Below are 21446 nucleotides of genomic sequence, written 5' to 3'. Positions count from 1 at the left end.
TCAACTAACCATGACATTTAGACTAGCAAATCCTACATAGTGCTGTCTGCCCACTTACAGAATGCTCTGATTCAGGTACCATCACATATTAGTTCCTAGATTTCAAACAAACAAATGGGGGGGATAGGGGGGAAGGCTTAGCCAGTAAGCACAATTTCCATCACCTACATTTACATGCCTTCTCCCCTCCCATCAACTAAAACAATCTCATAGTTTATCCATAGAGCAGAGAAAACAGAGGTGGAATAAATGGGTGGGGGTGGGGAGTGGAAAATCAACCATTGGTTTTGGTTGCCACTTTATTTGTAGTGGAATCTGACAATTAAATAGGTATAGAGATCTGAACTGTTACACAAACACACCTACACCATTAACATTGCGCCGCCTTCCCAGTACAAGAACATACAGAGACAATGTCTTCCATCAGACCTGAAATGAACTTAAATGGGTCAAAATTTGCAAGTCCCCAAGTGTCGAGGGACATATGGCCCCTAAATATTAGCCCTTCATGACTTGGCAACAGCCTCTTCTCCGCCACAAAGGAGATTACCCTGTCGTTACCCGTGACCTTCATTTCAGAGTGTTTTCTGCTTTTATTTTCACCTAACTGAACAGCAATTGGGTTTATGTTCTGCTCCTAGGATATCACAAATGCCACAAGAACTTTTAACTGATTAATGATTTGGGGTGGTTGTTTGTTTTGGGTTTTTTTTCCTCCTCCATAGTTACCTGAAAGTGGACTAGCAATTGTAGCGGTTCTAACACTAAAAGGAGATGTATGAATAAACTTAAGAGCTTCCAAGGTACCATCACCAGAAATCTCCAGTATCACCCACAAAGCTTGCAAGCCATTTGTCAGCTTCCTGCAGCCAAGAATGCACCATTTGCCATTAGTGCCAAACACACAGTTCAGGCCTGAACCAGAATGCCAGGCAGGTATTTAATAAGCAAACTCTTCTTTGGGAAAGGCAGCAAAGCAAGAGATGTTACCTGTCTTGCAAGTGAAACAAGCCAATGGCTTGCAAGCAGAGCCCACTTTGGTTTATCTGTCAGCAGGACCTCCAGCAGTATCCACTTTTGTTCAGTTTGGTACCACTGAGCTCATGCAGCGTTATTCAGGAAAAGGAGATGTAGCTAACATAAATATTTATTTGCCCTTCAGTCTGCATCTGAACTGGCACCCAGCCCTGAACAGTCTCCCTCTTCCTTGCTACTGTGGGAAAGCTACCGGAAGAGGACCTTCCCTTCCCATCTCCTGCTGTTGGCCAAAGCAGAAAAAGGTACAGAAACAAAGAGAACGGGCAGAGAACTTGGGATGTGTAAAATACCACTGAGCAGTTAAATGTTACCAGTCAACCTTAATTTCCAAGAGCCCCATATTCTCCTGTTGTCACTGCTATGTATTTGAGGTTATTACTCCCTCACCATTAATGATTCTCCAATACCTTGCGAACCCCAGGTGTTATGCACAAACCCTCTCAAAACTACAGTTATTTACAGTTGTAACCCACTCAAATGTTCATCACATCACATCTTCTGGAAAATTAACAAACTAAAAACAGGAACCTCTCTCACGCTCCAGGGTTGCCATTTAACTCTCAATGCCACAGGTTCTCAAGTGCCTCCTGAAATACTTTCTGGCGGTGCTGAAGGAATGACATTTGGAAAAATCACCTGTGTGCTAATAGGAAAACATCCTTCTGAAGATTTTCACAAGCTAGTTGGATGCAATTGAAGTCAGTCCTCAGAAAATAAGGGAAGTCGTCTTCATGCCCAAACATGCTTGCTAAATGCTTCTGGCTATGACATTATTTCATAATTGACACATTATACACAAACACCTCAAGAAAATATCTTTTTGCGTATGTCTGGATTACACAGCTATTTATACCCAGTGCTTTTGCAGAGCCTTCCCAACGTTGCACAATGCTCTCGAATACAAATGACAAATTGATCCTTTCAGATGACAATTTTTTTTAGCATTCAATATTTTTAATGTTAAAAAAAATTGTACCTCAACATGGTCTTTAATCTAATCCTTACCCTGAACAATTGAAGTACATCCGTATTAATCTATTAGATGCTTTTCCACACCACACCTATGGCACTGCATAAATTACTGTAATTTAAATGAATTACTGCTTGAAAATTCTCATTTGCTAAGAAACATGCAGTGTTACAAGGCACTGGAAAGAAAAATGTGCACTACAGTAACTGAGTTTTTATAACACAGTATATCTAGGTTCTCATAAACCAGCTATTCTAAATTGTTAAAGGACAAGAATATTAGACTGATCACATAGAACACATGTCAATATGTCCAAGAAGTCAATAATACAAAATTAAATCTACAGTTTATTTAGACACATTTCCATGCCCATATATGCAGAATCCACTTCAAAAATGTCATTGGGCTGGCTGAAGAATATTATTGCAAAAGATATTAACACCAATAGTAATTCTATCTCTGCCCTGGATAACTTGGCATTTTTCTCTTTGAACGTCTGATCTGCTGAAACGTATTGAAGAAATAAAAAAAAAAAAAAACCCAGGAAAAAAAAACAAATTCTTTTGTTACGTTATTCCGCATATTACTACTGTTTAAGGATGACTTGTTTAAGACTGCACATTTCAACTACCTAACAGTAAAGAATGAAAAGCTTCTTGCTACAAGCTAAAAAGAAAGTCTTTACCATGCTCCTTGAAGAGCTCATTTTCACATTACTCAGGCTTCATTATGCTGAATCAATATTCGTTTAGTCACTGGGGTTATTGACATATTTTAAAATAAAAGTATACCCTTCAGCTACTGCACTCATTACGGGTAATTTGTCTTGTCAGGGAGCAGGGAATATTATCCCAGTCTTTCAGGGGCTGACAGCCCATGGAAATACCTCCCCTTGGTTACAACTGTAAATAATTTTAAGGTAAAATATTGAAAAATCAATGACTGTTTCCTGCAATCTGTCACAAACAAATCAATCATAATCTGCACAGCCAGAGAGTATGATTTGAAGGAGATGAGAGCAGATGTAATTCTTGGCTGGAACCTCTCATTTCAAAATCACTTCACATAATGGTGTCATCATTTAAACACTTAGCAGTCACTGCAACTGCCACTCATAACATCTAGTTGGACAAAACCGCAAGGAAGAGGAGGAGAAATGCCATTGCTGTTATGTAAACAAACACTTTATTTAAATGGTTGCAACATTAGCAAATTTCACAGATGTAACAGCTAGGCTTGTCTATGAAAGTCCAAGATACTTTTCTTTCTCAATGGAAGATTGTCTGTAAATTAGCCTCTCAAAATGCACAGCATTTTAAAACAAAACTAGGCTTTACAAAAGGTGAGCAATAATATCTGGTACTAACACTATTTCTAAAAATATTCCAATTTCATTCACTCCAAATTGCTCATAACAGAATTACGCATCAAATTCTCAAGAGATTAAGAAAGGAGAATTTTCTGAGGTACCTTTGTCTTTTTAAGAGCAGTAAGGATTTCAATGCTTCTTTGTCCTCTACATATTACATTTCACATCTAATTTTCATTAAGCACACACCAACTCAACTTTAGTGTAAGTAACCACTGCAGAGTACAGGGGAAAGAAAGTCATAACCTACATAAATTAATTGATAATATATTTTCAACTTGCACTCAAAGAGATTAACTGTTGTATATGGAATTACATTTGTATAAAGGATCAATTTATACATAAAGAATTAACTACTGTGCAGTCAAAATGCTATAAACTGATCTTTGTAAATGTGAATCATTTGTGTAAAACTAAATCTATTTTTATAGAGTAATACTAATGCTTCGACTGAAATTATTTCCTCGTTTGTCCCCTGACTTCACCCCAGACTACATTTTCACCCTGACACTACAGTGTTCAAGAGACTTCTGTGCAGATCAGTCAAGACAAAAAAAAAAAAAAAAAAAAAAAGCAGCAGACAAGATGAAATTGTTGTGCAACTACAACCATGGGCCTAAGCCTGCACTCCTTGCACAAACAAAATTCGCAAATGCTCATGGAGTGTTTCACTCCGGAGTCTATAATTTGAGCTCTTAATCTTTAATGTGCAGAGCCTGTTATCACATACTCATTTTAATCACATTAACCTTACCAACTCATATTTCTGAATATTTATCTCACAACTGTGAGACTAAAAAAAAAAAAAAGCAATAAAAAAGATGCAATTATTTTCTCTTTTCTCGGAAAAAAAAAATCCCTTTTAAAAATGAAAGAATAGGGCATATTGTACATCTAAGTAAACCTCTCCAAGGTTTGCCTTCCTTTAAAGCAGGCTTTAAGTCTCTTTATCTTCTACATGGAAAACACACATCTCTAACTCTTTACTGATACACATCAAAACCACTATTGTTTGTAGCAGCTGGACAGATTCTCTTTCTTAGCAAAATAAACTATTAAAAAAAGAAACTAAAGTCTTAGCCCAGAAGAAACAATTACTGCCTTAGAGGCTAACTAAGTGCAGGAAAACTGCAAATACCAGCCGTGAAGTGAATCAGCTTATCCTGGGGAAAGGCCACTCTATTGTGAAAGGAAGCGGGAGGAGGCAGAGGGCAAGTACTTGCTAAAACCAAGAGTAGCTCCTAGAAATGAGTTGCAGTACCTCACTTTTTCCCTGGATGAGATCCATAAGGAAGCTACCCGGCAGAGAGACAGCCTCAGGCTCATCAGCCCTTTTAAATCTCCTCACTGGCCCGCTGGCGCTCACAGAGGGAAGACCCTGCTTTACCACATTAAGCCATTCTGGGAGGGAGAAGAGAAGCGGCGTGCTATACTGAACGTGTGGGCACGTTTCCCCAGTGCCATTCCCCTGAGCCAGGTTGTTATTTCTCATGACAATCACCTAATTAGGTGGGTCAAGAATCACAGAAGACAGAAGAGATCCATCCTTCCTACATGCCAGTTCTCCTATTTGTAAAAATGAAGGCAATGACTCTCCCCCTCCATTGTAAGGCACTTAATAAACGTTAATAATAATTAAGTCAGTCACATCTCCCAGACAACACTGTCAGATCTTTTCTTGCAATATTTGAGAACTATTGGGCTCAGGAGGGAGCTCCCACAAGTTCCAGACAGAAAAAGACAGGCAAATTCCATCCTTGGATGCAAGAGGTCACAGAGGGCTGCGCCACGGCAGACATTTTGCAACCGTTCCCCGACAAGGGAAGCCCTAAGAAGAAAGGGCAGCACACGCTGCGCACTGCAGATGTTTATGGAGAGTTCATGGGTCGGCACTATGAGTGCTGCTTTCTGGACAAAGCATTAAGATGCTGTAACACTAAGAGGACTGTGAAGTCTTTCTGGTTAAGAAGTCGAACTAGCTTCAATTTCTTGAATGAAAAGGTATTTTTCTTCATTCCATCTTTCTCAAGAAACAAAGAACTACAGGTCATGGAAAGAGCTGAAAAAAAGAAAAGACACTGGCTTAAAAAAAGCTAGTAGTATTTCCTCTAGTACCCACCTTCTCAATTTACTGCTCTCACTCATAATGTTCATTTAAGCCATGAGTATATCTTCATTTATTTAATGCAGCTCCACATGATCACTGAACAATAAAGCAGTGCAATACTACATCATGCAATATTACTGATATTACACTACTATCCATGTTCTACCTAATGAAGTTTATAAAGTCTTCATGTTTCAGTGCTACAGAAGGAAGAAGAATCCTACTTTGAAATAGCTCCTGCCTTCCAGCTCTGTTCTTCCCTTCTTCAGCATTGCTTATACCAGTCTCACTGATCTCATCTGGAGAGGACAAAAAAAAAACCCAAAAAAACCAAAAAAAAAAAAAACCCCACCCAAAAAAAGAACATACTTATTACAATGTTTGTCATCTGCACCATGCGATTTTCTTAAGAGAAACAGGACTAAAGCTGATGTATCTGGAAACATTAATTCTGCATTTTGTTAGAGACAGAACCCAGTACCACAAAGGAAAGTGCCACTACTGTAATACCTTACTTAATGAATCATAACATACGCAAAACAAATTACTTACCATTAACTCTGAATAGGACTTATTATGGTCAAAAAGAGCTGCAAGCCCAGATGCAGTATGAGGTCTCTTCCTGTACTCAGGCAGGTACAGGATAGGACGGACTGCTGGATTCATTTTCCCCATTGTGGACCTCACTGCTCCTGCTCGTGGGTACATTCTATAAAGGCAAAAAATGGACATATGCAGAAGGGGGAAATGGAACAAAAAGATAGTATTTGTCACTAATTCAGACAGCAGGTTTCTCCTACAAACAAGCATTACAGACTGACCAGTGCAAGGGTTTCTTCACCCATTGATCTATCATGTTTGTAAAATCCCACAGACACTATGTTAGTACCACATCCCACCGGATGGCGTTCAATTCTGTGTTTTCTACGAGACACACTGTAAACAGGTACCTGTGGAAATGAAAGATTTGTGGAAAATGGAAATTTAATGGCATTTAGCTAATGAATCAGTAATAGCATTAAGTAACTTGCTTTTGCTCAAAAGCACAACAGTCTAATAAATTACATGAGTACGGACACCAATTTAAATCTGAACATTTCTGAGAAAAGCAGAGGGTTCCAGTTAGGTAAACAGAGGCACAGAGGTTACATGAACAAATCTAGATCATAGGATGTGCCAGAAACTGAATGACAAACCAAGCCCTAGTCCCTTCCCTACTACCAAGTCTTGCCACCACCTTCTCAGCCAGTATAAAAGTCTCTCAGCCATTCTGCAGCCTCCTCTCAGCCAACTACCTGGGTGACCTCAGTTTAAGTTTTATTTAGGGACACAGTAGCACAGTTTATACCATAGCGAATATCAGCTGAATTTTAACTGAAGCAAGAAATTAAATACTGAAATAATCTTAAGAAAAAGCAAAGAGAAAAAAATACCTTAAAAATAACTTTTGAAACCTAGACTCTACAGAGCTGCCCGCTTCCCGAGAGACATTCATGGAACCTAATGCCTACAGAAGCTGGGAGAGGGTAAGGTCCTCCCTAGACAACAGCCAGGAAGTCAGCACAAACAATTCTTACACTGTCAATATCATAAAGAAGTTATAGGCACCTTTTTATAATGACAGAGTATTCTTAATAAAAGCTTCAAGCAGGTTTTATAGCTGCATATTATCCAATGAAACCAGTAATAAACAGCACTGTAGCATTATTTAGTGCAACTCCAATACGCCAAGAGTCGCAACCTCAGTTTTATTTATCACACAGGCTAAAATGTTAGTTCTTGGCTTTACAGTAGCAGCCAAGCCTGTAGCTATTTTATCCCAGCACACTGCCATCTGGATATTGATACTTTGCTACGGGATACGAAAGAAGAGCATAGTTACCTAATACAGCTTAATTGAAAACAGGGGACCTGCATATTATACCATGCATTATTCTATACAAAATTAAATCTGAAGGGCATGAAAAGTTCTGTAGATGTCAGCAGAGAATATTTCAGAGATAAATGCTGGGTTCTTGATCTGCGATAGAAATGCTGAGAAATACTGTGAAAAAGATGTGCTTATGAAAATAAAAAGCTAGTTTTTGCTCTGCTGGGGGGAAAAAAAAGAGCTCAGGAAGACGCATCTCCTTCGGGAAGAATAGGAGAGTGATCAGTCACAAGTTTATTAGTATAGTAAAGTCTCTGTTACAATGATTCACATTCACCTTGAAAGGTCCAGCTGGCTTCCTTTTTTCCCTTTAAACAATGATTTATATATTTTTAAAAAAAAAAAAAAAGATTATTCTGGTTCTATGAATATATTCACTTTAATCTGCAGAAAACAGCTCCAAGAATAATTTGCATCTGCATTACCCACATTAAGGAACAGAAACTAAAAAGCTTTAATATTAATAAAAATCAGAAATCATGAAGTGTTAAAAAGATTTCTTTGGATGTACAGCTAGAAAGGGTATCTGGCTTTACACTTCTCCTCAGAGAGGTAACGCCAAGCTCTTGCAAATACCTGTCATAAGGACTGCAAATACATGTAACCAAAGTGGATAAAACACAAACCCTTTTGAACACAACAATGCTATTAAAAGTCACCCACCTCTAACACCCACACTGGAGGCCAGATTCCAGCTACAGGAGCTCCCACCATGCTGCAGCACCTGCGGTCAAAAGGGAATTTGCCACCATATGGAAAGCTATGGGCACATGCACGTCCCATAAAACAGGACAGGGAGCCACAGCCACCCTTCCCGCTGAGGTGCTCCTGTTTCACAATAATTAACAGTAGATGTGCTTTAAGTGAAAAACTTGTTTAGACATGAAAGAGAGCAGGTTTTCATTTTTTCCACTAAAGTCAACCATTAGGATAGTCTATTTTCTGCATATGCCCATGGAACTGTAAGCAAAATAAACCCTAAAGACACTCTTAACTTAGTCCATATTATGCCAACAAATTCAAGCAAATCACACTATTTAAGTTAATTACAGGAAACTTCAAGGAAACTGAAATACAGTTTCAGGTTCTCCCATGATGCTGTCAAGATCTTTGGAGTTACATGTTCAATACAATAACTTCGTGCTGAAAAGTCTTGCCAGCTACACTTCTGTGTATGGTTTTACTCCACATACTAAACAGGTTTGCTGATGTAATTTAAAAAAGGACTGAGACTGATAATCAAGTTTCTTTTAGTAGACAAAAAGCCATTTTATATAGAAAGGCTTGCTGAGAAAAACAAAAGTCTATCTAAGCTACCTAATACCCAATCGCTAGACAGAGAAGAGTTACTCTAGGTGTTTGGGAGTTTACACCTCGGTCTCAGACCGCAAACACCGAGAGTGCTAACAAGTAGAGTCTAGGGCAAAGTAAGCGCAGGCAGAAGAAACAACAGAGAAATGAAGGGTGTCTTGCAGAACTCTTCCCGAGAGCATTCACCTAGGCTAAGAGCCGCCGAACACCGGCACTTCCACTGCAAGTACTGACCCTGTAACTCCCAGCACTTCATCTTAGGGAAGCCAGCCGCAACACGCACACGAGTTAAGTATCTGCAGGAAAGCACCCCTAAGTTTTACTGCGGATGCTTCAGCCAATATTTCAGATGTGTTGGTTTAGGTCTTGCTCAGCTAATAATGTATTGATTTAAGAGAGAAAAACACAAGCCCCTCCCTCCTCTTTGCACACTGATTAGTTTTACTTCCATGGTAGTGCAAAGGTGAGAAAAGGAAATTTTTTTCTCTTCATGCTTAATTAAAAAGATAAATATTTGCATATATTTATTTTGCTCTGTTATTAGTAGGAGTTGTTAATAGTTTTAAATACACTGTATTTACATACATCTCTCAGCAGATGTTTCCAGCAGCAATTTCCACTACTACCCCAGTCTTACTATTTTGTTTATAGGGACAGCTTTAAACAGAACAGACTCTATGGGAAAGGGATTATTTTTCTTTTGTTTTGTTGGTTGGGTTTTTTTTGTTTTTTGTTTTTTGGGGTTTTTTTTAAGAGGATTCCCTTTAACATCACATACAGATCTCTAGGTAATATATTCACAAATTGAAGTGGAGAAACAAATTATTCAGTAAGTGTCTAAGGTCAGGTATTCTGACAAAGAAGTATCAAAAAGGTTTTGAGAAAACAGCTTCCTTCTCATCTACCCCTGTAAAAAGAAAAAAAGTTGAAATGATCTCCTAATGCATCTCCCTTCATAATTCATGCCGAAAGATGACATTTTCTCAGGATCTTAATTAAGATAATGATGAACACCTGTGTCGGCATTCTTTGGCAAGACAGCATTATCCATCATAATCTTATAAGTACTCTCAAAAAACCCCAACAAAATCGTATGACGGAACCAATCTGTTGCCTCTCCTTGCACTAAGTTTTACATCTCAGACACACACAAGAACGATTAGATCTTTAAAGACCGCAATAAAAGCAGGATTGTTAGATTTTAAAGTTTCAACAGAAAGCAGCTATTAAAGTAATTAAATTAAGGTGTATCATATCCAAGATACCCAACTTTAACTCCATCCACTACAAGCCACCTGCAAGCAAACCACTTAGTGTTAAAGCCTTCCAATGGCTGTACCTTTAAAATATACTTTCCTGTTATTTTCAAGACCACCCTGCTCCTTTTTCCCCTCCCGGAAAGAAAATATTCACAGCTGATCCCTATTATATGTTCATGCACTAATTTATTAAGCTATTTTACGCTGTACCACATATGTTTGCACACCCTAAATGAAATTATGCAAATGAAACCAGGGTAGAAAAACAAATATGCAAGTTCAAATATTGCTACATTTTGGGTCACCACATTTTGTGCAGTCATCTCAAATCCAAGTTCCCCTCATGTCAAAAACCCTGCTACAGTCCGACTACTAAAGTAAGCAAAGACCATTTTAAACAGCTTTGCAGGACTAGCCCACCAGACTGAAGGCTATAAAAATAGTGACTTTATTTATTTATACAAGCTGCATTTAAATTCACAAGCCTTAATTTAAATAAAGTGAAGAGCGCACAGCCAGCCTGTAAATCCTACCCATCGTTAAGTAAGAACTGAACGGTAAATATTTATTCTATTGCATTAACGGTTTAGTTTCCAAGAAATCATGACAAAAATAAATTGCAGAATTTTAATATCAACTTGCACTTATATCATTTCGCTGGCAGCTGCAAAGCAGACAAACACCTGATACCAAGAACTTATCCATATCCTCAAATGTACGTACCTTCAGTAAAAATGAAGAGAAGCAGCAAATGTATCCTCAAGCCCCGCATTTATTAATAGAACTGATAGAGCTACATAAACAAGAGTCTCGAAACAAACTTATTTCCCTTTAATCAAAGGGCTGAAGAGTCCTGCAAAGCAGATTAGTCTTAGGCTTTCACATTTTAATATGCTTCTATCAGAGGAAAAAGTTGCTGTGACTAGTCATGCAGTAGAGCTATCAATGTGCAAATAAAGCAGAAAATAGAGACATCCTTAAGAAATGAGTCTCCAATTTGATACAAAGTGAAGGTGACAACCACAGCAATAGAACTATAAACTAAATGTTTCAATATCTTGAAGAATTATCTACAGTTCTTTTAAAACTGCAAAGAATATAACAGCGAGATAATGTAGCGAGAATGTCAGGTTGACAGACACTTACAACCCCGATGGCATGAGAGTCCTATCGCTACCTTTTATTAATCAGCTCTGGTATTATGTCGCTACGCATCAAGGTATGCGTGAACTCACCACAGTTTCCAAAATGTACGTCCACAGAAGCAAGATTAGTAGAACATCAGAAATAAAGAGGGTAATTTTACATGACGTTAACCTTACCTCCTCAAAAAAGTCAGATGCCATGGGAAGATGGTTAAAACTTCTGCTTCTCCCTACAAAGAAACGCGCAAGGGAAAGCGGTTACTCATTCTACTCACGTATAAAATGTTAAATGTATAGAAGTTTACCGGATATCTCACTCCTCGAACAAGGGGCATTGTCGGAGGGTTATGACAGAAGCGCTTTTGAGTGGGGAAGGAGACGCGGTGCTTTAGAGCGATAGCTAAAATTAACCCAGGGACAAGCAGCGGTGACACCGCGCAGCTGAAAACTGATGAAAGTGCACACCTGTGTGGATTCAGCATGTAAGAGAGCGTGCGATCCGGCGCTACACCCTTCCCGGTTACCGGAGACAGAACCCACGCGGATTTTAAAGAGAGAAAACACCGTAGACTTCCACGTTAAAAAAAAAAAAAAGGGGGGGGGGGGGGTGCGCAGAAAAGCGGGGTAACGCCAGACGAAGCGCGGCTCCAGCGCAGCGCCGAGGCCGGAGCCCAGACCCACCTCTCCTCGCCGGACTTCCGCGCGCCGCTCCCGCCACCGCCGCCTCACTGCGGGGGCCGGCGCGGCAGCGCCCTCCCTCAGGGCGCGGGGGGCCCCGGCCCCGGCCCCGGCCCCGGCCCCGCGGCGACAGCGGCTCCGGCACCGCCGCCGCCGCCCCCCCCGGCCGCGCGCTGTGGGGCCCGCCCGGCAGGGGGCGCCCCAGCGCGGCGGGGCAGCGCCGCCACGGGGCCCCGCCGCCCCGACGTGCCGCCGCGCGGCGGGAGGAGACACCGCCGCCGCCCCGCTTCCTGACTTCGGCGGCCGGGACGGCCCGGCCCGCAGCCGCCAGGGGCTGGGCTGAGCTGAGCCGAGCCCGGCCGGGCTGGGCCGGGAGGCGGCCGCCTCGGCCCGCAGCGCCTCCGCGCGCCCTCCTGCCAGCGCCGCTTCCGGACTCCCCAGCAACGGCGCCGCGTGCCGCCACCGCCCCGCCACACCCCCCTCCTCCCCGTGCTGAGGGACGGTTCCGCAGGCCAATGGAAGACGGGGAGGACCCACGGCCGGCGGGAGGACGGCCAATCATGTGCCAGGAAGGGCGGGGGCGGGACTGGCGGGGCCACGGCCTGCTGGGTAGTGTAGTGCGGGCCGCGCCCGCCCCGCCGCTCCCGGCCCTGCCGCGATCCCCTCCCGAAGACACCGGGGAGAGCGCTCTCTGCCCGCCCCGTCCCTTCCCGCCGAGGCGCCGCCGGCCCTGCCGTGCCCGCCGCCCCCGGCCCCGCAGCGGGGCTGCTCGGGAAGGCTCAGCCTGTGCCCCGCCGTTTGGCTGGGGGGCTGCGGCCGCTGCCGCCGGGCAAAAATCCCGGAAGGACGGCGCTCCTGCCCCGCTCGCCCGTTTTAAAACACACCCCTCTCCTCGCGTCTCCGCGCCCTGCCCGCTGGGTCAGCGGCGAGAGGGATTAAGGCCGAGAGATGCAAAAGTTACAAGATAAAAAAAAAGATAAATCTAATTAAATCGCCCCCCCTCCCCTCCCCGCCCCGCCGGAAAGGCCCGGCGGGTGCGAGCGGGGCGGCTGCCGGGTGCCCGGGGGCGCGGAGCCGCGGCGGAGGGCAGGGGACGCGGCCGCGGGGCAGCGCCTTGCCTCAGCCGCCGGGGCGAAGAAGCGGGGAGGGGATAAATCGGGATATGTTCCTGTTGCGAAATATAGCTGGTGGAATCAAAGGAGATCACATCTCCCGATCGGCGGGGATTTATCCCGGTTCATATGGTTTTAATCTGCTTTCGCCTCGACCCTTTCATGAGTCGGAGAGGGGGAGGATACCTGGTGTATTCTGTAGATCCGCGGGCAAACCCTCATTCTGAACGATTTCTGCAGGCCCACCTCCGCCCCCTCCCCCCAAGCCCCCCCTCCGGATTCTCCTTCTCCCGGCACCGGCGCTGGGAACGACTAAACCCCTCCCGCCCCGCTCACAGCCCCCCGAGCCCTCCGGGAAGCCAAAGCCCGCTCCTCGCCGGGCCCCGGCGCCGCGCTCCCGGGGACCCCCCGCCGCAGCTCCGCTCGCACAGCCGCCGCAACAGGTCCGGCGGCGGGGCGGCCCCGGCGCGGCCCCCGCCCCGACCGGCCACGCACCCCGGGCTGCGGCGCGGCGCTCCCCCGCCGAAAATCGCCTTTGTTGTTTAGGAAAGAAAAACTACCACCGCCACGCACCCCCCGTATATTCCACCTCCAGTGATTTAGTGGAGGGAGGGGCAGGGGGCAGAGAGCAAGAGGAGGGGTGGCTGCACAGAGGGGGAGCCCGGGCGGCTAATAAATCTTATTAAATATCTATTTTTTTTTTTCATATACTGATTGGCTTGCATTCCGGCGCAGCGCGGCTCCGCACGGTATTTAGCACATGCAGAAAGTTGGAGCTGATCTTAAATGGCTCGGAGGTGACTGCAATCCAGGAGCCGGCGCACTTGAGCCTCTGAGCGCTGGGGAGGGCCGAGGGAAGCGCGGAGCCCTCCCGCTGGTTGGGCCCGGCCGCGGCAGCCCAGCGGGGTCCTGCCAGTCCTTCCACTGACAACACCCCGCGAAGGAGGAGCTTCGCCGGGCCGCGCAGAAGGCGTCAGGAGCTGCAATTTCCAACTTAGCATCTTGGCAGGACCCTTCGGAAAGCGAGAGCGAGCAGGAAGGGGGGGAAAAAAGCCCCCCAGTGCAAGGGGGGGAGAGAGAGAGCGAGCGAGGGGGGAGGAAAAAAAAAAAAAGAGAGGGGGGGAAGCGAGGAGGGGGGGGAGAAAAAGGAGGCAGCGGTGCCAGGCTGCAGGCGAGCGCGGAGCAGCAGCCCCGGCACAGAGCAAGGTGCCGCCGCTGCCCAGCTGGCGAGGGCGGAGAGGCGCCCGCGAAGCCCCGGCCGCAGCGGCCCCAGCCCGGCAGCGCGGCGGCTCCCTCCCGGCGCCTTGGGCTCCCGGGTATATGTGTGCGCCTGGCCATGTCGTATCCTCAGGGTTACTTGTACCAGCCGTCGGCGTCCTTGGCTCTCTACTCCTGCCCGGCGTACAGCACCAGCGTGATCTCTGGACCCAGGACCGATGAACTTGGGAGATCTTCTTCGGGCTCCGCTTTTTCCCCTTATGCCGGATCTACCGCCTTTACCGCCCCTTCCCCGGGTTACAACTCCCACCTCCAGTACGGCACCGACCCGGCCGCCGCCGCCGCCGCCGCCTTCACTTCCTACGTGGTAAGAGCAGCCCCGGGCAGCCGGCACCGCGCCGGGCACGGCGGCAGCCCGCGGGCGCCTCCCCCCCATCCCGGGCCTGCTTCTTGTTCCGATTTTATTTTTGAGGTATGGGGGACAAAAGGGAGCGCGGCTCCCCCGCCTCGCCGCCCAACTTTTCCTCATCGCTGCCGTACACTGTTGCTGGCGGCGGCGGCGGCGGCGGGCAGGGCCGGGCGCGGGGGGAGCCGCCGGCACGGCCCGGGCGAGACGGGGCTGGGGCAGACGGGTCCGATTTCATTCCCTCAAAAAAAAAAAAAAAAAAAAAAAAAAAAAATTAAATTTTTTTTTAATGAAACAGAAATCATAATTCCGCAACAATTAGCTGCTTGTGACTGCAAAGAGAATTAACCCAGCAGCGGCCGGCGATGGGAGAAATCCGGGCGATAAAGCCAGGCAACTTTCCCCTGCACGGCGATAATTAGGCTGCTTAAATACTGCAGAGCTCTAATCCCGTGGCCGCGAGCCGCTCCGCGGGCGCTGCGCGGGGAAGGAAAGGGCAGGGAGGGCAGGGCAGGCAGGGCAGGCAGGGCAGGGCACTGCAGGCAGGACACTGCAGGCAGGGCACTGCAGGCAGGGCACTGGGCAGGCAGGGCACAGGGCAGGCAGGGCACTGCTCCGCCGTGCGCGCCCGCGGGCACCGCGGGGCCGGCCCGGGCGCGGGGCATCCCCGCCGCAGAGCCGCGGCTGCCGCCGGTGCCCCGCAGTTTCCCCCAGAAGCCGGGGAGTTTTGCTCAGCTTCTCCCCTCTGTTCAGGCTCTAGGCAGAGTTTCACAGTTTCCTCTTTCCTTTTTCTATCCTTCTCTTTCCTTTTCCCTCCTCTTTTCTTCTCTTTTCTCTTCTTCCCTTTATTTTTTTTCTCCTCCGGCCCCTGGCCCGGCCGCCGGGGCCCGGCAGGTTGCCCGCCGCGATCGCAGCCCGGGGGGGAAGGGAAGGGAAGGGAAGGGAAGGGAAGGGAAGGGAAGGGAAGGGAAGGGAAGGGTCCCCCCGCCGTTGGCCGCCCCCTCGCCGCGCTGCCCACTTGCTTTTCCGCGCCTGCATTTGGGGGGGGGGGGGGGGGGGGGAGGCGCTGGGTTGCTGCAGGCGGCCGGTGGCTTCCTGGGGCCGGAGCCGCCCGGTCCCGGCGAGCCCCCAGACCCTTCGGCCCGTTCTCCCGGGAAGGGAGCCGGGGGAGAAGCCGGACAGGGCCCGGCGCTGGGGGAGAGGCGGCGGGGCGCGGGCCGGGGCGGCGGGCAGGCCCTGGCGCTGCCCTTGCCGTGTCATTGCCGCCCCGCCGCCGCCTGACCTCGCCCCGCCGGGCCGCTCTCCCCCTCTCTCCCCAGGGCTCGCCCTACGACCACACGCCGGGCATGGCCGGCTCCCTGGGCTACCACCCGTACGCGGCGCCGCTCGGCTCCTACCCCTACGGGGACCCCGCGTACCGCAAGAACGCGACGCGGGACGCCACGGCCACCCTCAAGGCCTGGCTCAACGAGCACCGGAAAAACCCCTACCCCACCAAGGGCGAGAAGATCATGCTGGCCATCATCACCAAAATGACCCTCACCCAGGTCTCCACCTGGTTCGCCAACGCGCGGCGGCGGCTCAAAAAGGAGAATAAAATGACCTGGACCCCGCGGAACCGCAGCGAGGACGAGGAGGAAGAGGAGAACATCGACCTGGAGAAAAACGACGAGGACGAGCCCCAAAAACTGGAGGAGAAGGGGGACCCCGGGACGCCGGACACAGGTAGGGCAGCGGGCGCGGCTGGGCCAGCGCGGCCGCACCCTCGGGGCTGCCCCCGGCCCGGTGCGGCGGGGCGGCCTGTGCGTGTGTTTGTGTGCGTGTGTGTGTATGCGTGTGTGTGTATGCGTGTGTGTGTATGCGTGTGTGTGCGTATGCGTGTGTGTGCGTGTGTTTGTGTGCGTGTGTGTGCGTGTGTCCGTGTCCGAGCGGGCACCGGGGCGGGGGGAGCCGGAGGGCAGCGCTGCGGGCCTGGCGGCGGCGGCGGGGGGCCGGCGAAGTGGGTGGGCGGGTTTGGGGGCGCCCGGCGAGCCCGAGAGCTGCCCCCCACCCCTCTCCTTTCCCCCCCCCTCCCCAGGAGCGGCGGATCCCAAGGCAGCGCCGGGCTGCGAGCGCCTCCAGGAGTCCCCCGGCCCCCGGGAGGCCGAGGGCGGCCTCAGCGACTCGGATTGCAAGGAGCCGGCGGAGGAGCGGCTCGACGGGCCGCCCGCCCCCGCCAAGGCGCCCGGCTCTTCCCCGCTGGGGCCGTGCCCGGCGGGCCGCGGGCTGCCGCCGCCGGGCGGCGAGGAGCCCCCGCCGTACCGCCCGCCCCTCCGCCGCCGCCGGGCCGCCGCACGCCGCCGACCTGCACCCGCTGCTGCCCGCCGCCGCCGCCGCCGGCGCCTCCGTCATCCACTCGCCGCAGCAGGCGGCCCTCGCCAAGCCCAAGCTCTGGTCGCTGGCCGAGATCGCCACCTCGGCGGACAAGGCGAAGGAGGCCGGCGGCGAGGCGGCGCCCCCCGGCCCCGCCGTGCTGGGCGGCGGCGGCCCGTCGCGCTCGCCGCCGCGGCCGCGCTCGCCGGCGGCGCAGTGCCCCTTCCCCAACGGGGCGGTCCTGCCGCGGCCGCTCTACTACACGGCGCCCTTCTACCCCGGCTACACGAACTACGGCTCCTTCGGGGCCCTGCACGGGCACCCCGCCGGCGGCCCCGCCGCCGCCCCCGGCGCCCACTTCAATGGATTAAACCAGACTGTCCTCAGCAGAGCCGAGAGCCTGGCCAAAGACACTAAAATGATCAGGAGCCAGTCCCAAGTAGACCTTTGCAAAGACTCACCTTACGAACTGAAGAAAGGTATGTCCAACATTTAATATCGGCTTCTCATCCTTACCCCCTCCCGGGACTGTGGGTTTGTCCTTTTTTTTTCTTTTTTTTCTTTTTTTTTCTTTTTTAATTTATTGAGAGAAATAATAAATTGCTTTGGCAGTTATTTTTCCACTACCAAAAGAAAAAACAAAACAAACAGAAAAAGACCAGCTCCCCCCTCCTCCCCAGCACCCCCTCCAAAAGTTTATAGAGTCTATTGGAAAAGGCTGGGTGGAAACTGCCCCGAAATGTCTTAACCGAGTGAAAAGCAAACGAGCGACGCGCTCTCTCCCCCACACACAAAGAAGAAAGATTTGTATTAAATCTTATTCTGTATATTTAATGTAGCTTTTTGTATTTAAATTGATAATACAGTATCTTTGAAGTAAATTATGAAATCAAGACACCTGTACAGGCATTAATGTTGTTTTCGTAATATAAATATATACATTTCTGTGTCTTTTTCCGAATTGTTTCATAGTTTTAAAATATATATATACAAGTTTAATTTAATTTTTTATGCCTATTGTTTTTTTTCCCCTTGGGTGTGAGCTAAACTATAATGCAAAAAAAAAAAAAAAAAAAAGGAAATAGGTTATACTTATTAGATACAAAAACCTGCAGCCGCCTTTGTAAAATGCAAATATTTAATTAAAAGAGATTTTTAACAGAATCAAAACCACTCTTTTTTTTTTGCAACGGGCAGATACGTGCATAGCTGCGGAAAAAAAAAAAAATGCGCGTTTTAAAAGAGACGCGGGGCTCCGTTTAGGACCTTACAGTAGTACCTGAAGCCTTTTTCAAAGTGACTGACGATTTCTAAAGGGTCGGGCTCCGGCGGCGAGAGCCGCCCGCGGGGCCGGGGGGAGGCGAGCGGCGGGACGGGGACGGGCGCGGGAGGAACGCTGTTTCCGGAGGTAAAGGCTTAAATCAGGCCACGCACAAAAGCACTTGTCAGAAACACCAAGTCGAAGCGCAGTCCCGTCTTTTAACCTAATTACTTCCAATCAGTGTCGTGTTTTATGCAAAGCAATCAGCTGGTGAACTTTGCTAATGAGTTCGATTTTCTGCCAGATTTAGCCCGCGCCGCTGCCGCAGAGGTGCTGCGGCGGTGCCCGGGGATGGGGATTACACGGGCAAAGGCACTCGCTACGGCGGGGGACGCCTCGGCCCCGGCCCCTTTCCCTTGTGTCGTGTCCCCGTGTGCCCCCCCCCCCCCCCCCCCCCCGCCCGCCGCGGGCGTTTTGCACCGCTGCCCGGGGCCCACGGGACGGCGCGGTCCGGGCGGCCGCCGCGGGCGCGCAGCCCCGCGTAGGGCCGGCCGCGGGCGCGGTGCTTCCCGGCGCTGGCAGGTAGGTGTCACACTCGGCCCGGGTTTGGCTCCCGCCGCCCGCTCGGCGGTGCGGGAGCCCCGCGGGGCCGCCGCGCTCCGCTCCGCGCCCGCCACGCCGCGGCGGGGGGGGGGGGGGGGGGGGGGACCGCGGCGGCCACCGGGGCCCTCCCAGGCCAAACGTCCCCTGCGGAGGGGGACAGAGAGCGCCCCGAGCCCCCTCAGCCCCAGGCGGGGGCAGAGCGGGCCCCTGAGGGCCCTAGGCACTCCCCAGCGCGCACCGTCGGACCAGCTCCCGAAAGGCAGCCCCCGCCGGTGCGGTGACCCGAGCAGCCCGGGTCCCCTCCGAACAAACAACGCCGAGGAACTGTTCCAGCACCCAGCTCCGGGGATGGGGTTCCTCCCCCCCCCCCCCGCCCCCCCGTTCAAATCGGATTTTGTGGGTGTCAGTTGTGCGTGAGCACGTCGCCGCTGTTAATGCGATGGGAAAAATCACAGGGACCGCCGGAGCTGGTGCCGAGACACCCCTCCGATTTGGTTGGGTTTTTTTTCTTTACGAGCAAGATAATTATTCTGTAATCTCTTCAACTTTGTCAGAGCCATTTATTGGCTGTAACAGGTTTATTCATGCATATTTACATTTTACGGGATTTTAACTAGTAGTTCGTATTTTATGTTTTAAAGATGCAGTCCGTGTTCACTTGGTTATACGATGTTTGTAGATAATCTGTTTTAAAATCAAAATCGTTTCAAGCTGAATGTGTAAAGAATCATATATTCCTGGGGTAATAGTATGTTATTTTGTCCCTTTATAAATTATAAATGAATTTTTAAAAAACGCTCGAATTCCTCGGTCGGATCTTTTCTTTCCAGTCGGGGAGACCTGCAGGAAGGCATATTTTTCACGCAGCAGCGAGCTTTATTGGACTCACCTGCCGTGTTTAAAACGGGACAAAGTTTGCGTGGTGAGGGGCAGCAGCGGCTCCAATGTGCGGGTTTGGAGGCAAAGCGCCGCGGGTCGCCTCCAGCCCGGGTGCTTCCCCGCACCTTTGCTGCGGGCGGACATCGCCTCTGGCCGAGCTCGGGTGGGGGTCCCGAGCGCCCCTTCCCACAGGGAGCCGACAGAGCCACTCCGGGCCGCGGTCCGGGGACAACAGGTCCCGCAGCGGAACGACTGTGTCACAATAAAGAGGTTTTAATTATTCATCTAGCTATGGATTTTTTTTTTTTTAATTGTCGCTCTACCTTTCCCCAGCTGATCTTCCTATCTCTGAAAGAGCTATTTTGCAAAGCAGCTTAGGAGCTCCGCTCGTTCAAAAGCCCTACTCCTTATAATCGGGGCTACTTTGAATAGGTCTATCAGCGATCTCAATACGGTTTTCGTTTGATGTATAAATTCCTAAGGGAATTAACCGTTTCCTTTAGGTTGCAGCCTGTCGCCTATTTGAAACCATAACTATTATTGTAGCCCCATCGATTTCACGCAACGATTTCATTCTTCACCCTTTTCCCCTGCCACGGGAGATGTACTGTACAGCCCGTCTTTAACATAAGCACGACCTCCCCGGTTTCTTTTTCGTAACGGAGCAGGGGGAGGGGGCAGCGTCCGCCTGTTTTTTTGCCTCTGGCATGTTAATTTGTTGTTAAAAAAATTCTGAGGATATCTTAAAATAAAAATAACGTCTGCTGCCAATTAAAGCTGCCGTAGGTTACTCGGGAGCAGCCTCGGGAGAGGCCGGGAGCGACGCTTCACGCTGGGAGCGGACCCCTGCCGGGGCGCCGGGCAGGGCCGCGCTCCGCCCCGCGGGGCCGCCGCTTCCGCGGAGATTTGGGAGCAGGAGGGCTTCGGTGCCGCTGCGGAGCGGTTTTGGGTCCGGCGAGGGGAAGAGCGGGGCTGGCGGCGGGGCCCTGCGGGCTGGGCTCCCACCGGCGCGCCAGGGAGCAGGTGCTCGCCCACGGGCGCAGGTGGGAACGGCGCAGGCTGCGCGGGGCGCCGCTCCGCGCCCGCGGGAGACGGCGCGCCCCGTTCCGCCCCCCCGCCCCGGCGGGACGCAGCCCCCGCCGCCCGCCGCCGCCCTTGATGGGGGGGGGGGCGCGACCCCCTCCGCCGCCCGCCCCGATGGCGCGGGTTGAGCGGCGCAGGGAGCAGCGGGGTGCGGCGCACGGGCCGCCCCCTCCCGCGGGTGACAGTCCGACGTCGTCCCGTCCCCCCCCCCCAAAACCCCACCGCGGCCGAGAAGCGTGTCGGCCCGGCTGCCCCGGCGGCGTCCACGCGTGGGGCCGCAGGAACAGCTCAGTCTCCAGGCCGCGCCGGCCGCGGGTGGGGGATCCGGGAGCGCGGCGGGGGCTGCCGGCGGAAAGCTGCAGCCCGTCGGGCAGAGCGCAGCTCCCGCCGCGGAGCCGGGCCGCCGCCCCCCTCCACGCCCGGCCGAGCCAGGCGCCCCCTCCCCGGGGAGGGAAGAGGGTTCCTCGGGGAACCCCCCCCAAGTGTCCCGGGACCGGGCGTGCCCGTCCCGGGGGGGGCATCGCCTCCCCGGCGCGCCTGAGCGGAGGGGACCCCGGGCGGGGCGGGGAGCCGGGGCTGCGGCCAGCGGTGCCATCCACGGTGAATTCCCCTCCGCCCTGGAGGAAAACGGACGGACCTGGGGGTGCGGCCGGCAGCCGGCACAGCCCCCGAGCTCCGGCGGGGCAGCGGGACCCCTCTGTACCTCCAGCCCCGCTTCTCAATCG

At 50.8% G+C, this 21446-nt stretch overlaps 1 protein-coding gene across 1 annotated transcript; it reads left to right on the top strand.

Moving 5' to 3' along the window:
- The first annotated feature begins 14255 nt into the window (after nucleotides 1–14255).
- On the top strand, nucleotides 14256–17391 carry IRX5 (iroquois homeobox 5). Its single transcript, XM_075715570.1, is given in 4 exon segments — nucleotides 14256–14504; nucleotides 15863–16268; nucleotides 16621–16852; nucleotides 16854–17391. Coding segments are annotated over 4 exon segments (1425 nt in total).
- The last annotated feature ends 4055 nt before the right edge of the window (nucleotides 17392–21446 follow it).

The sequence above is a fragment of the Pelecanus crispus genome, chromosome 8 (assembly GCF_030463565.1).
Source record: "Pelecanus crispus isolate bPelCri1 chromosome 8, bPelCri1.pri, whole genome shotgun sequence".
NCBI classification, from domain to species: domain Eukaryota; kingdom Metazoa; phylum Chordata; class Aves; order Pelecaniformes; family Pelecanidae; genus Pelecanus; species Pelecanus crispus.
Note: the sequence above shows the minus strand (reverse complement) of the source record. Positions and strands in the feature narration are given on the sequence as shown.